At 27.8% G+C, this 16,346-nt stretch overlaps 1 protein-coding gene across 3 annotated transcripts; it reads right to left on the bottom strand.

Annotated features, from left to right (window-relative positions):
* Positions 1 to 3,355: 3,355 nt before the first annotated feature.
* Positions 3,356 to 13,379, bottom strand: LOC113385107 (forkhead box protein N3-like). Of its 3 annotated transcripts, none has more exons than XM_026622914.1 (9): positions 13,122 to 13,379; positions 12,785 to 12,910; positions 12,362 to 12,554; positions 11,901 to 12,003; positions 11,609 to 11,821; positions 11,189 to 11,440; positions 9,403 to 9,650; positions 5,426 to 5,557; positions 3,356 to 3,843 (listed from the first exon to the last, which is right to left on the bottom strand). In XM_026622914.1, the coding sequence occupies exons 1-9, from the start codon at positions 13,345 to 13,347 to the stop codon at positions 3,438 to 3,440; spliced, it is 1,899 nt and encodes a 632-aa protein (XP_026478699.1). In that variant the 5' UTR covers positions 13,348 to 13,379; the 3' UTR covers positions 3,356 to 3,437. The 3 variants fall into 3 exon arrangements, with proteins under 3 accessions (XP_026478699.1, XP_026478700.1, XP_026478701.1); XM_026622915.1 differs by having other exon boundaries at positions 11,901 to 11,988; XM_026622916.1 differs by lacking the exon at positions 5,426 to 5,557.
* Positions 13,380 to 16,346: the final 2,967 nt, after the last annotated feature.

Raw genomic sequence — 16,346 nt, 5'->3', positions numbered from 1 at the left:
AATATTCTATAAAAAGAAAAAACAATACAATTGGTGTTATCTATATACAGTACATTATATAAATTGTCGTAAAATTTACATATTAACAAGAAGAAATTAATCGATTATACTTTATTACAGGAAGCATTTATTATAATTCTTTAAGATCTAAACAGCAAAAATGACTCATAACAAGGTACAGCAATAATTAAAATAAAAATCGTTGTATAAATATAAATATTCATAACTGTGAGGTATTTCAATCATCTTAATAAATTAATAACAAATTATTTATTCCTAATGAAAAATCAAGAAGCCATTCAAATAAATTAATAAAATCAAATAAGGTGGCATTAAACATATTTTTTACATATACAGTCTATAATATTTTTTATAACAAATACATAAAAATAAAATAAATATATAGTTAAAAAGCTTGATAATTTGAACTCTGCATTGTTGTTTTTTTTTAACATATTCAAAATTCAGGGCATAACATTTACGTAAAAGTAAACTCTTGCTAGAATTTTATTTTCGCAAAGGTTACCATAGTTTTTATATTAAATATCATGAATGATTTAAGTATCATTTTGAAAAGCTTGAAAATATACCAGATGCGAATAGCAGAGTTTAATGTAGAAAGAACATAGGGGGCGTCCATTAATCACGTGAGGTTTTTAGGGGGAGGGGGGGTTTGACAAAAAATCACGAAATAACACCTGGGGGAGGGAGGCGTATAGCAAGATATCAGTTGTATTTATTTTTTTTACTATTTTTTATAAAAAAGTTCAAACATTTTCAAAGAAAAATCAGAAATTTTACAGTTTTTTCACATAACTAAAAATACACGTGATGTTTGGTGGGGGAGGGGGGGTAATTTTGAATATCACCAAATATCACCAAGAGGGAGGGGGGTCTAAAAATTCTTAAAAACTCGCTCACGTGATTAATGGACGCCCCCATATCAGCTCATTGATTTGAAAACACAAATATCAAGAAAATAAGTAACTTAAGTAACTCTAAATCTAACAATTTAATTATTTAATCTTTAATAAAATCAATTTTTAAATATAATTATTCGCTGTATCGATAAAACGAGTCAACTTAACATAACGATAGAGTATTATTTACAATAACATCAGGATAACTGGCTATTTAATAAATGTCACAACACTCTGTAGAAAGGACAAATAAAAAATATTTACGACTTGCGCCAAACATATAAAAAGTATCATAAATTTCGAATTGGTTTTGTTCTAAATTTTTCAAATTTTATCTATACATGTATATCACAGTCCGATTGCAGATACGATACACATATAAAGGGACAATTATCAATTCCGTATTGAAAAATATATCAAACATATAATATGCGCTCAATATCTTCGGTAACTATTTTGTGTATAGATAAATACATTACGATTTATTATCTTTGCTAATTATTTTATTCAAATAATTGAAGCTAAGAATCCAAAACAAAATGTATGTCAAAAATTATTTCCGAAATTAGATTAGATGTTCTAATATACTTCAATAAGATATGTACAATATTATTACCTATTTATTAAAAATATATCAGAGGTATTGCTCAATAAAATGTATAAGCTTTTTTTCTTATATCTTAAGCGATTGAAACTCTTTTGTCAAAAGCGATACTTTGTTCAAATATAGATAATCTTGAAACTTGATACATACAGTCAATATTATATATTTGGTTTTAAAACTTTATCTAAGGCCGAGAGGAATAGAAATTTAGATAGCATAACATTTTTCACATTACAATTTTTTGTAGATTAAACACAACGATTTCAAAAATACTATTTAGATAAAATTCATAATTATAGTAACAGGTTGCAATAAATTCGTAAGTCTAAAATTAACTAACATAATGCACACCCAAGGCATGCATGCAAGACATCTCTTTATTTGATGTATATTTTAATCAATCAAAATCAAACAATTAGTTAAAAGTCGCCAGATGTGGAACGGATACTTGTGAAAGAGAATGTCTTAAGATAGACCATTGTTTAAATATCTCAAATAAAATTTCAAGTCATTTAAATATTTCACAAGTTTGATAATATTAAAGCGCTAATAATAATTCAAAGTCAAAATGCTATCATAAGTGAAATTCTACATTTGGCTACTTATATATGAATAAAATACCATTTGACATTACTAGTTTAATCGAGAAGTATTGCTGAGCATTTTGGGATAGCAAAAGTCAAAATCAATTAAAAGAAAATTCATCAGGCTAATGCAACAATATTCCAAATAGTGTACTGGTAATTCATTTTTTTAATGATAACTGAATATTCGTTTGTTTCGATTTTGGAGCATCTCCATAAATTGCCGCTCTTATATTTTAAATATTTCTTACTAAATCTATATAAATAAATAAGCAATTTGAAAGTAAAAATTATGCTGATTTAATCAGTCTGTGATTTGAAAAAAGTACATGCTAAGATTATATTCATTTTTATAAATAACTAGAATTTGAATTAAAAAAGTGATTTTTTCATAATTCATAAATCAACCAATTATCTAATCCTCATATTATAATTGATTATCTCCTAACAATATCTTATTAAAATTAGTATTAGGTATATTAAATTTTACCTCATAATTAAATAACAGATTGGTTCAAAATAACAAATATGGTTCAATAAATATTTTCTCTATGCAACAATTGTTATAAAACATAAAAATACCATGTAAATGGTTATTGAAAAACGTTAGTCATATAAAATATATTTACCTATCCTATCCATAAAACAATTTAATTTTTAAATATCATAATTTTCTAAACAAATAAAACAACATATTGACTAAATTTTGCTAACATATTAAAAACAATAATCAATATATTGCTGATAGAACTTCCAATCACATTAGCAATTTAGTTTCATATAATATTTCAAAAATATATTAATAAATTGAACATTGACTATATTTGTGCAATATCCATGAAATGATTTATTAAAGTTTTATCACAAAAATGTGGTTGGAACTCTACTAGCAGCCCAAGAACAATAAATCTATTTAACATTAATTCTCTAAACATATAAATATAAATCATGATTAAAATAACAATATATTTACTACCAAAATTTCACTACATCAGAGTGCAGAAGAATATTAAGATGATTATTTTTATAAAATAAAACAGAAACCTCAGGAGTACTAGGATGATAAACATTAGACTAAAATAATTTTACAATAAATTTTATTATGTTGTAACGAAAATATATGAAATATAAAAATAAAAATCAAATTGCAATTTTAAGGAATGACTTTTTCTCAACATACAAAATATGCTCTGCTTTAAATTTTTTATTTATAAAAATAAAACATCATTGTAATACCGACTGCACAGCACGAAAACCTTGTTTCAAATCCCTGAATGAAGAAGAAAAATAAAAATATTTTCTTACCTGACAGCTGATTGAATGTTCTCTTCAATATTTCTCGACTTTGATTCTTTTGGCTTCATAAAATTTATTACTTAAATTTTTTGATGAGTTATAATATTTACCATCACCCGAATCAGCGGCCGAAATTCGCCTTTTAGGTCTTCTTAGAAGTCTGGGTTTGAATTTAGTGCGAGTGCTGTTACTATTTCTGGACTCCCTGGATTCTTGATATTGTGGTTTATTATATTTTGACTCGTGGTTTTGAGCATTCTGCTGATATTCCTGGCCATTATTGTTTTGGTGTACGTAGTTCGTCGTATAGCTGATGACTGATAGAGCATTTTCTGGAGTGGAAAGCCTCCTGATACCAGCCAGATTTAACAGTGCGTCTGCCCCTTCTGCCAAGCGCCGTTGTTCTTCCAAATCGGTGAAAGAGGTCGGTTGAGATTGACTGTTGAAAATATTAACAGTATTAGAAATGTATTTAAATAAAAAGTGGAGTTATATTCATTCATTATTATAATTATTTTACCAAGTAAAATCAATGAGTACATTGAATAAAATGCTTCTCTTAAATATAAATTAAATTATTAAATCACGTTTTATAAGAAAATTACTCATCACTTGTATTTCATTTGCATAAATCTACATGATAGTTGTACATCAAAACAAGATTAATTGAATGATTAAAGAAGAGAAATCTATACAGAGTAAGATATTAGCTACTTCAAAGACTACAATACAAACTATCCACTGCACAAACAATTGCACATTGTAGGATAAAAGATATACAGACACAGACACATTTAGTTAACTATCATGAGAAAATAATTTATCTAAGGAAGACCAAAATCGATTTTTATTAACATATCTTAACATATTTAAATCGGGTTTTGGAAAATGGACGAGTTCATTTGCTGAACTTTCCGAGTATTTGAAATTGGGCTGATAGTAGATATTAATTAGATTTATATCGATATTTTGTGGTCAATAAGCAAACCAAATGTGATTAATTAGTTACAAATTAAATTACAAAAAAAAATTAAAAATTTTAGTGTGTTGTATATTTGGTTATTAAAGAATTGAAGATTTTTGAATATTAAAGTCTGAAGCCTTCAGACTTCAGATATATGCAATATGGTGAAACAATTAACCGTTTCAAGATCATTACAAATTAAATTACATAAAAAATTAAAAATTTTAGTGTGTTGTATTTGGTTTTTGAAGAATTGAAGATTTTTGAATATCAAAGTCTTGAGGATATATGCAATACGTGAAACAAATAACCGTTTGAAGATCATTTATGAATTATCAGTTATCTTTATTCGATTATGTTCCTCTTAGAAGTTTTTATTAATAATTGCAGGTAGAATGTTCAGTGAGAAATAATTTTAACTTTAAAAAGTTGTGTATTCGTAATTATGAAATTTGATCTCCAATGATGAACCTCCACAGACATATCAATTCGCAAATGTATTAAAATATAAAAGCTATTTTAATTTTATAAATTAATGGGATGTGGGTATCTTATGTAAGCCACGATAAGTTATGTTTTTTCTTGCATATATTCTATCTTGAGTTCAGCTCGATATCGAGATAACAACCCGTATACACTTATACTTGAAAATATAGATCTAATATATATTTTTAAGTGAATATAGTCTGTCTTGGGCATTTATATCAAATATAAATGGGTTAACCACTCCATTAAATTCAACCCTAAAGGAAAAGATTGAGTGTTACAGGTCAAGGATTGCTGTTTTCTTTATAATTATTTTTTTAAACAAAATAAAATTTGTAGAGCTATATGAAAAGTTAACTAAGTTAGGTGTATATATTGGCTTATAGATTAAACATGAAGTATCTAATGGTAATATTTACATATGCTGATTATACCAGGACAAAGGAAAGTGTGAAGAAGCATCAGTATTGTTAATAGTTAGGGCCGACACATGTAATCACGTTGCCGAGACGTTTTTATATGTATCGACCCTATCAATGTTAGCAATTCTAAAAATACAACAGTTACAGACCTGTCATCAGTTTCGTAAGCGGCATCGGGTGAGTTTAGGGCGGCTGTGTGTTGTTTTTGTGGCGTCGATGCCAGGCCAACGCTACTGTACGTGTGATCCTCCGACGGGCTACTCGTTATTATCGGAACAGCCCTGCACATCAATACGAAAACAGAACTTTACCCAATTCATTTAATTTATCGTCAACAGTCAAAGCAAAATAAAGTGAATTATGATCTTTCATAGTAATATATTAAACCAATTTGAAATTTATATTGATATTTTAATGTCACCCCTAATTCGACGTAAGATAGAGTGTTGTAAAACTTTTCAGGTTCATATGGGTCATTCTTTTAAAATCGATACACCATCTAGACCTTGACATTTTAGAACCATCTGAAATTTTTGTTACAGATATTATACATAAAATCATTTGACACGTTGTTCAGGATTTTGCTGAAAAAAATTTTTTACGTAAATATTTACGTTTGAAATATAGATTTTTTGCTCAATTTCTATGAACATCCTCTGCGGTAAATTAATCATCTCCAATTGTGCTGATCGGACCAGTATTATTATTTTTTTTATTACTCATATTGAAGTGAACTTTTTAATGATTTAAAAAAAAATTTTTTTGCTATTTTCTTAACAACAACCCTTAAATTTTTACAAAGGTTTTACATACCTCAAATTGAATTGATTGAAAAAAAAACTATTTTTTTCTTTTTTTCTCTACAACAATTCACTTTTTTTCTGTTCACTATTTGGCAGATACTCTGTTACAACAAAAGATTTTAAATACTTACTGCAGGGATGTTCATAAAAATTGAGAAAAGAATCCATATTTTAATTGTAAATATTTATGTAAAAAAATTTTTTTCAGCGCAATCCTGGAATACGTGTCAAATGATTTTATGTATAATGTCTGTAAAAAAAAATTCAGACGATTCTAAAATGTGACATTTTTTTCGAAAATCCGTACGATTTGTAAAAAATGACCCATATGTGTAAATATATATAGATGTAATAGGATCGTTAATGCTTTCTTTACTTTTACCGACAAATATTAAAAGAATTAAAAATAATTGCTATTCAAATCCAAAAGTTTCGAAAATGACTGCTTAATTTTCGTATATTATTCATTAACCTCTATCTAAAAGCACATCATATATATTTATATAATTGTCTAGCAATATCTGAATTGCTTGTAATATTTGAATAAAGCATTCCCCAAAAGTATAATAAAAATTGAATATGTTTATAATATATTACTGTATATTACTTTAACTTTGTCATCCATTCATACTTCAACTAGTTTTTCCCTTAGGTCATTATTTATAAGACTTTATTTTGCAAAAAAAGTGAAAAGCTCTTTGCACATATTAAAGTACCCAAATAATTTCATCCCTAAATCATTTCATTCATCATTTATTTCACCAAATGATACTGTTAAAATATTTTGTATTTACTATGTTGATTTGTATACTTTAGACGCAAAGATGTCATATATATTTGCGAAGTATTGAACATTCATCTTTTGCAAGCCCACTTTGAAGGCAAAACATGAACAGGTCTGTTAGAGGTAGTTCATTTGCATCCATCCACTAGAGCAATTGAACATTTTACAAATAGGGAAATTGCACAAGAAGTTAGAATTTATGATTTACATTATTATTGTTAAAAGTATATACACGAAAGCAGTGACCTATTACCAACAAGCATCAATATGTACATCACAACTACACAAATAAAGTCTTTGGGACAACAATTTCATCACACGGAGATATATTTATAATACCTTTTGTTATATTGTTAATGATTCAACATGATTATCAAAGATGACATATTGTATTTTTAGCCAAATTTTAAAAACAATTACAAACTGAATCAGTATTATAAGTTACCATATTTATTAATCATGGTCTTCATGATTAGTGAGAAAAAAATCGAGTATCCCAAGGAACTATTAACATTATAAATAAATATATATATATATATATATATATATTTTGTAGAGTTTCGAACAAGAATCCAAAAATAATACAAAATAAAAAACAAGAAAAGTTTTTAAAAAAAACAATTTCTTTATTTAATTATTTGTTTATTGTCGACGTTTCGGAACTAGGTACGTTCCATCTTCAGGACATCTGTCAAGAAACATGATCTTGATGAGATTTTTGCAAACAATATGTTTAGGAAAAGAAAATAGATTTTTCTTAAATAATGAATTAAATTGTAAAAAATATAATAATGTACAGAAATATGATAATATGTTCAAAATAAAAATGATAAAAATAAATGAGTGGATTATCAAAACAGGATATTAAACATAATAGAAAATTTTTTTGAAAGTTATGGAAATTTTTTAAGAAAAGGTAATGACAAAGTTGAATTAATTACCTGTATGTTTGAATATTTGTTAGCACTTTTTCACTAAACAAGCTTTTTTAACAAAAATGATTTTGTGAGTTAATTTTCGCCGAATAATTAGATTTTGTAAATCAAAATTACTAAAAAACTTTGTCTTTTTTAAAATTATTATTTGAAAACACAAATAATATAATGAAATAATATCTGGATGTTGTTCGATTGGTTTACGAAAATTAACTAAATGAAACTGGTGTGCCCTTTGTAACACGTGTAAACACTTGAGCGAGAGATGTGAGATTGTATGTGTGTGTTTTTATATGTCAGGGTGTGAATACTTAAATTGTTGATCTTAAAAGGAAGTCGATATTAATTGTTTGTCAAAAAGTGTAAAAAATTTAAATATGAATCATGTAATAGGTTGTGATCTGATCTAATGTTGACACTGTTAGAAACGTTTATGAGGATGAGACAACTCTCCGCGAATAACCTTCTAAAGATGCAACTTTCGTGATATAAAATCTTTGGAGTGAAATTAAATGAATGGGCGTTTTCTATAGAGTGTTGTACTAGGGTACTTTTGAAATTTTTTGTTTATGGTGGACCACACTTAGTTCATGTTGTCTCATTCTCTTGTGTACATATTGGGAGGTTTGTCCAATATATTGAAAAGCACAGTCATTACAAGAAACAGAATATACTACATTAGTATTGAGATTGGATGGGGTGGGGGATTTAATGTTCGTAAAGAATTGGTTGAAGGAGTGTAAGGATGAGCCTGATACTAAAATGTTTCTTCTAACAAAATTTTGGCAAAATAATAATATAAATCTTCAACGTATGGTATGCTGCAGTAAATAAGATTGGTGTTTTTGATGTTAGTACTGGTATTGGGAGAATTAATTTGTGTTTTTAAGAAAGTTCGTCTTTTTTGAATAACTGAATGAATGAGATTTTTTGGGTAACCATTTTCAATTAGAGTTATTTTTACTAGGGATAAATTTTGTGGATGGAAAGTTTGGTGAGACAACAAAATAGCATGGTCTGTAAGGGAAATAATAGTGTTTATCTTATAGTTTCTGGGACAGTATGAGGAATAGTGTAAGTATCTACCCGACCATGTCGTTTTTCTATACCAATTTGTTCGAATAAAGTTATTAGTGTTGTAAACGGATACATCTAAGAAATTAAGTCTGTTGTTATTTTGTAGTTCATGTGTGAAAATTATATTATTGTTAAAATTATTGAAGAGATCTAGTACTGTGTTTATATGATTTTTGTTAATGATAAAAAAAGTGTCATCTACATATCTAATATAAAAGTTAATTTCGACTTAGAAACGTCGACAATAAACAAATAATTAAATAAAGAAATTGTTTTTTTTAAAAACTTTTCTTGTTTTTTATTTTGTATTATTTTTTGGATTCTTGTTCGAAACTCTACAAAATATACACAAATCCAAGACTCTACCATTCAATATATATATATATATATATATATATAATAGAGTAGATAAATATGATGTTTTAACTGGATCACTCTAATCAAGTAAAATTCAGATAAAGAGAATAAATATAGATTAAAAATAAGACATCTTGAACGGAGACTAATAAATTGTGAAAAATAATTACCCAGGTAATCCAAGTCGACCATGTTTGAGTGCAACCATGACCGCGGCTGCGTTTGCTTCTTCAAATTCTTCAGAAGTCCACATTTCTCGCTTGTCATGATTATACTCGGTGTGCTGCCTTTGTGATTGGCTAGAATTATTATAATGTGTACTGTTGTTTGGTTGATTGTCTTCATTGGGCTGATCCGCGGCCGCCAAACGCCGCGAGAGGTATGGGAAAAGATCGGGATTTGGCATGTGCGACAAACTCTGTAATAATAATTAAAATTTTAATAGAAATAATACATATTTTATTGCATTAGCAGATGGCATTAATATGTAGAAAGTGCAAGTAAAAGTTATTCAGAATAACTGATTATTGTTCATTATTATTATTGCAATCGGTCTCGAATGGGTTAAAGTAACCAAACCTAAACATATATCGCGCTTATATTTATGTGAATATTATTTAATACACATGTTATAAATACCACTCAATATTGTCTTAATCAAGTAGACTCAATAACATTTGTACTAGGAAATACAATACCGGTATTTCGGTATTTTTTTATTTTAAAACCGGAATACCGGTAAATTACCGGTTTATTATCTTAAACAAACGTAACCAAAATTGAAAGTTACTAGTGCATATATAAAAAAATGTATATACAACTACAACTATATTCAACTAAACAATAGAAACAATAGAATAAAACAATAAGTTTATTTTTTAAAATAATAATTTAACAAAAGTATATCCAATTTAATTAATTCATTATCACTATCGAGTATATTGAGTACTTTTCATCAAAAACAAACTTATGAGTAAGAAAGACCAAAAACTCATAAAAGATCATATTACATTATTACAATAAACTGTATTGTCTGTATCCAATGTGTTAAATTAGCATAATCTCTAATATTTTAAAAAAATAATTTTTCTGCACTAATTTAAGACCGGATACTTTGCCGAGATAAATAATAAATGTGATGCTTCTATAGTATTTTCAAACTTCGAAACGTTTTCGAAAAATAATATTTTATAATTGTAATAAGAAGCAAAAATATTTAGTAATTATCATAATTATTATGTATAAAGTTAGAAAAAAATAAAGATTACGCAGGGGTAATCTGTATGATATAAAATAATTTGGCGCAAATATCACTTAAAAAACCGTTACATTTTTTATCTATCAGTCCAATTCTATTTATTGTAACACGATATGAAGCCCTTAGTAAAGCAATAAATATTCAGTTTAATGACGATTTGAGATAATATTTGACATTTGTTTATCTTGTAGACTCACTTGAAGATATAGCTGTTTATGCGATTATGGAATTTAAAGATAAATTTGTTCCGAGAAATTTAAACTTTAGTGTATTATGTATCAAATAGCGCTTATGTAAAAATACCGAAAATACCGGTATTTTTGGGATAAATACCGGTAAAAATACCGCTGAAAAATCGGGCGGTTTACCGGTAATTCGGTATACCGGTATTGCATTCCCTAATTTGTACATATTTACAGGATATTTGTATAATAGATTTATCCTAGATTATCACTATATACTTTTTATTTTTAAAATACTGTAAAAGATCCTTGTGTCATTATTTAAATGTTTTATAAATATATTGTGAATAATAAAACTGTTAATATGGAATGGAATTATAGGTAAACTTCTTTAGGTGACAAAATAAAATGCGACAAATATATAAAAAACAAAGTTATTAAGTCTGTTTTTGTTTGACCATTAACCATTTGCTTAAATGAGATTTTATCAATAGGCATATCAATGTTCATGTTTACCTTTCCGTCTTTTACTGGGCTTCCATTGGTCAGGCTATTATTGCTATGTTTTCCATTTGATACAACGGTTGTGCTTGTCAGTCTAGTATTACCATTAGTAGCAGTTCCAATACCATTACTTGAAGTGTGTTGAGGGTTAGAGTTAATATTCTCTAATGCTGAACAAGGATGAAATGGTGAACGTGTCAATGCTTGTAATAAATTAGGTCGGAAGCGCTCATCTACCATCCAAAGGGAACCTTTTCCTAGATTCTAAAATGATTATATTGATTATATTTTGCTAAAGCTCAGAAAAATAAGAAGTTTAGAAAATAAAATGAAAATGAAAACCATTATAACAAATTATAGATTGAGTATACATCTCAAATTTAGATCGAGGCCATACTGAATATACATGTGTTAATTAGTTTTCCTACTTACCGGAGCTTTCTCCAATTTTTGGAAGCATTTGTTCAGTGAGAGATTATGTCTGACACTATTTTTCCATCCAGTAGGAGCATCGCGAAAATATGGAAAATGGGACACAATCCACATGTAAATTTCCTTTACTGGCAGAGCTTTTGCTTGACTATCTTCTATGGCCATAAATATTAAGCTGGAAAAACTATATGGAGGTTTACTGGTTGTATGAACCTGGAATAAAAATATTTACATGGTAATTAAAGGAATAATGATAAATAGTTAAACAAAAATCAGTTGTAATATATCTTACCAGTGGATCATAAGGTAAACTGCTGGGGTGTTTATTCTTTGTTGGTGATGGTTTTATTGTGCGAATTGGACTATGTTGATTGCTTGAACTGTAAAAAATGACACTGATTTGAAATTAGTATTTTGAATAGAGAACATAATTCATAATAAAACTATTACATATTACAAATATTAGCTGTTATATGTTCTAAATAACAAAAATTGTTCACTAAAAAATGACTAAATTAAGATGTGTTGTTGAACACAAAGATGACCTAAAGCCTAAATTGACTTCGAATAAAAAGGAGGATTGGCAAATGCTTTCAATATTTTATGTAGTAATAAATTATATCGTCATATTAACTATATTAACTATATTATCTATATTAACTATATTATATCAACTCTAACTATAGTAATCAATATGTACAAACTTAATCGATTTGATTAATTTATTAAAATGTAACAAATTTTGATGTTTACCTGTAATCACTATTGCTATTTCCGTTGTTTCTGTGAAATTGTTTCTGTTGATATTCATATATATTGTCAAGGTTGTGATTTTTGCTATTAGAACTATTGTTATTTCCGGCTATGATGCTATGATCAGATGAATTTCTTGTATTGTCTTCAGAAATATAACTGTTATCTTCAAAATCGCTTGTTGGTGACTCTCCTATAACGAAAACAACATAGTTTAGTTTATCTTAGGTAATACTTATAACAGAATATAATAAAAAGACATCAAGATAATAATATAGTAATAATAGTAGAAAAGTTTTTTGCTGCCATTTTGTGTGAATGGATATATTCAATAGCAAAATTAATTGATTTGAAAATTGAATTATATTAATTATTATTAAGTTAAACAATATTATCCACTATATAATTTTGTGTAATTATTACCTGTGCTACTAGCATCTCCATTATTACTATTCATACTATTATGATGTTGAAAAGTTCTTGTTGAATGAGTTACATTTTGGTGCAGTATAACAGTTCTTGTGGTAGGTGTGGAGGTTAAATTTATTTCTGAAAGTATAATTAAAATTTAATACATATACAAATACTACATGCATTTAGTATACCAAGAAGAATTAGGAATTTACAGTTTTTGTTATTAGAAAAGTAAAAGTTAGAAGACCAATAATTTCTTTTTACATCTGACTTTTCAGTACCTGGCATTTAGTAAAAAAAGACAGTAATATCAATATTACCATTATAGCACCTTGTGTACCTGTACCTTTCAAGAGATTCCTATCGTGCAACCAGGACAAAGAAGTAAGATCATCATCAGGGCTTGTCTCTACTCTCACTTCCCTAGTTTCTACACCATTATATTCCTCTTGGTCGGAAGAATCTTGCAGGTGAATCCTGATGCCGTCCGGGCTGGCGATTTGATACTGGTAGAGTTGTTGATGATTTTGCGTTGTTGATACAGGACTCGAAGGAGCACTTCGTGCAGCCATTAAGCACGGCGGCGTTATAGGGCGCTCTGGGGCCATGCTTCCTGGAAAAGGAGAAATAATAGATATTATTTATGTAAAACTGAAACTGAACTTATATAATAATATAATGCAATGATATCGAATAAGGCTTTCGATTCAAAAAGCTTGCCAAGCTTACAAAATGTAAACAATGCAAATGAAGAGTATTAAAATATATTCTATTTGAAACAGATAAATTTATTTTATAAATCTATTATTATTTTATTATTCTCACAAATGTTTTAACAATAACAAACAGCAAATCTTCCTGCAGCAAAAATGTATCGATGTAATACTTTCCAATTAATTATTTTGATACAACCCTATGTGACAGTCCGTTTATAAAATGACAACAACACTAAATAAGTGTATTCGTATCATATGAGTCATCGCAAAGCACTTGTTAGGTAAAGAAAACATAATGACCACAAATCAGGGGTAAAAAAACTTTGATATACAAAATTAAAATTTAAATGCGTTATAAGAATTTGTAAATAGCTCAAAATCGTTATTTGTTAATTGGGTAATTGGTTAATAGATTAATTCTAAATTAAATTTTTGAATATGTTGGTATAAAATAACAAATATAACTCAAAGCGATAATCTTGCAACAATATTTCCTCATAACATATTTTCTACAAATTTGCCAACACAAAATAAATAACCAAAGATATTATTTTAATTTTTATTTTACTAATTAAGAATATTATTCCCGGTAATACAATTCTCAGGACCCATCCAAAAACGCGTCTTTTGCGAGAAAGCGTATTATGCAAGTTAGGGGCAAAATGTTTCAAAGTCTAGGAACCGGCGCAAAGTAGCGTATTAGGCATGATTGTTTTAACGGAGTTCTACTGGATTTATCTACGTTTGACAAAATTTTAAAAATAACTCATAGTTTGACAAACAGATTTCAATTTTGATATTCTATAGAATGATTTTGCTACTCTATTAAATTCAAGCGCGATGAGACAAGCGTCTATATGAATAGAAAACGTATAATATGTTCTGAATTAAATAAATATTGAAGTTAGCAAATTTGCTGGTATGAAATATGCCTAAAATTAATTAGGTCAAATAAATTATGAAGAGTTTTCGCCATTCGAGCATTTCATAGAATACTTAAACTGTTAAAGAGGTAATAGAAACAGTTTAATGACAAACTTATGCATCTGGCAGTAAAACTGCTGAGATTTTTCATGAAGTATTATAGTTCTTTTCGCTATAATATGCTTCATAATGACCACACGATGTATATGATTGTAACTTTACATAAAAAAATATTCATTATATAATGAATATGCTCTATGTTAATAATATATATTAATGGCACTCAAAAAACGGCTTGATCTGTTAAAACATAATTTTGTATTATGTCAAGGGTATTTATACTATCATTTTTCTACATGCTCGAAGTACTCACAAAGTCGTTATCTTCTACATATAATGTGGATACTACAGTTTAAAAAAGTTTTCTCAAAATGGATCGTGTATTTCTTTGGCAGCTATTCAAGTGCAACTATAAAGTTGGCGTATATACGATATGCAGGGGACGAATGATTTAAAAAGTTTAACAGTTTTTACAAAAAGAAACAAACTAGTTACAATAACGACTTCATTTTTTAACACTTCAAATCACAAAAAAACCTACATTTTTCGCAATTTTCCTTTCGCTTCCAGAATCATATCTTTAAATATGAATTAGAAAATTGATAGCACAATTATGCCGCTTATTGAAGCATTCGAGGTATGCGGTAATGCAAGCGGATGTCAACCTTGATATATAAAAGAAACAGCCTTATCTCTCGAGTGAAAGTTCGTAACATCATTGGGTAGATGTGATGATGCGTCAATATCGAGAATTACAGCTAAAGAGATTAAAATTTGCTTGCTTACGTATAAGCTTTTATACATAAAACATTCTTAATTTAGCTTGATAGCATTGTATAGTCAAATTAAGAATATTATCTATGTCAAACAAACAAAGATTCCTTCGCGGTGTATGTATATTTCCTTTTTTTGACAGTTTTGTTATATAACCATCAGATAGCACTTTTCTTCAAATATTTCTCTATATCGTATTACAAAACTATGTTTACTTTTTAATCTAAAAATTGGTAACAGTATTGCCTGTGGTCAATGATGATGATTCGTTTCCTAACAGAAATCAAGAACTTTGACCTAATTAATTTAAAATTTCGCATTGACTTGCTTCCTTATGAAGATAGATAAATCAAAATATTAAACTCGTACTCGTATTTAAAACATAAATAACTCGTAAAAAACATAAATATATATATTAAAATAAATAAAGCTTCGTAATTGACATACTAGAACTTCTATTTCAGGTAAAAATATACGTTGCCATGACTACCAATCATAACATGGCCTTTAACTTTAAAAATGCAAATGTATTCAGCTTTTCAAATTAACGGTCGAGACTGGAAAACGTGATGCAATTAAAGCTTAATTGATTGAGAATACCATCAAAATAATGTTATTATCATTTCTGAATATAGAGTATCGATTTTACAGAGAGTTTACAAAAAAACGAATATAAAGTAACTATTTTACCACGTAAATCAAATAATTGAGTTAATCAAATTCCTAACATTTCAATTTAGAGTACGCACTATCTTATTACTTTACGTTTACTCATGACTTTTTTATAATATTAACACACTATAGGCGGGCCCCGTAAAAATTCTCGTCAGACCAAACTGATATGTGTAGCGGGCAAATCGCTTGCTCGACACGAGTGCTCTTTCCGTCGCCTCGCATGAACACAACTGGCTGTCACATTGAACATATTTTTTATAACTCTTTTTTTTAAAAAAAAACCGTCTAGTTGTTTTGAACTATAAAAAAATTATTTGATTTATGCATAATTAAATATAAAACTAACAAAAACTAGTAGCATATGGCATCGTGCTTTAAGGCAAATTGCTGAAACTTCCTGTACCATATCGAAATGTTTGAGG

Source organism: Ctenocephalides felis, unplaced genomic scaffold (assembly GCF_003426905.1).
Source record: "Ctenocephalides felis isolate EL2017-DRISC unplaced genomic scaffold, ASM342690v1 CF-g0.4_SCAFFOLD_03571, whole genome shotgun sequence".
In the NCBI taxonomy this organism is placed as follows: Eukaryota; Metazoa; Arthropoda; class Insecta; order Siphonaptera; family Pulicidae; genus Ctenocephalides; species Ctenocephalides felis.
The sequence above is the reverse complement of the archived record's forward strand: the minus strand, read 5'-3'. Positions and strand labels throughout refer to the sequence as shown.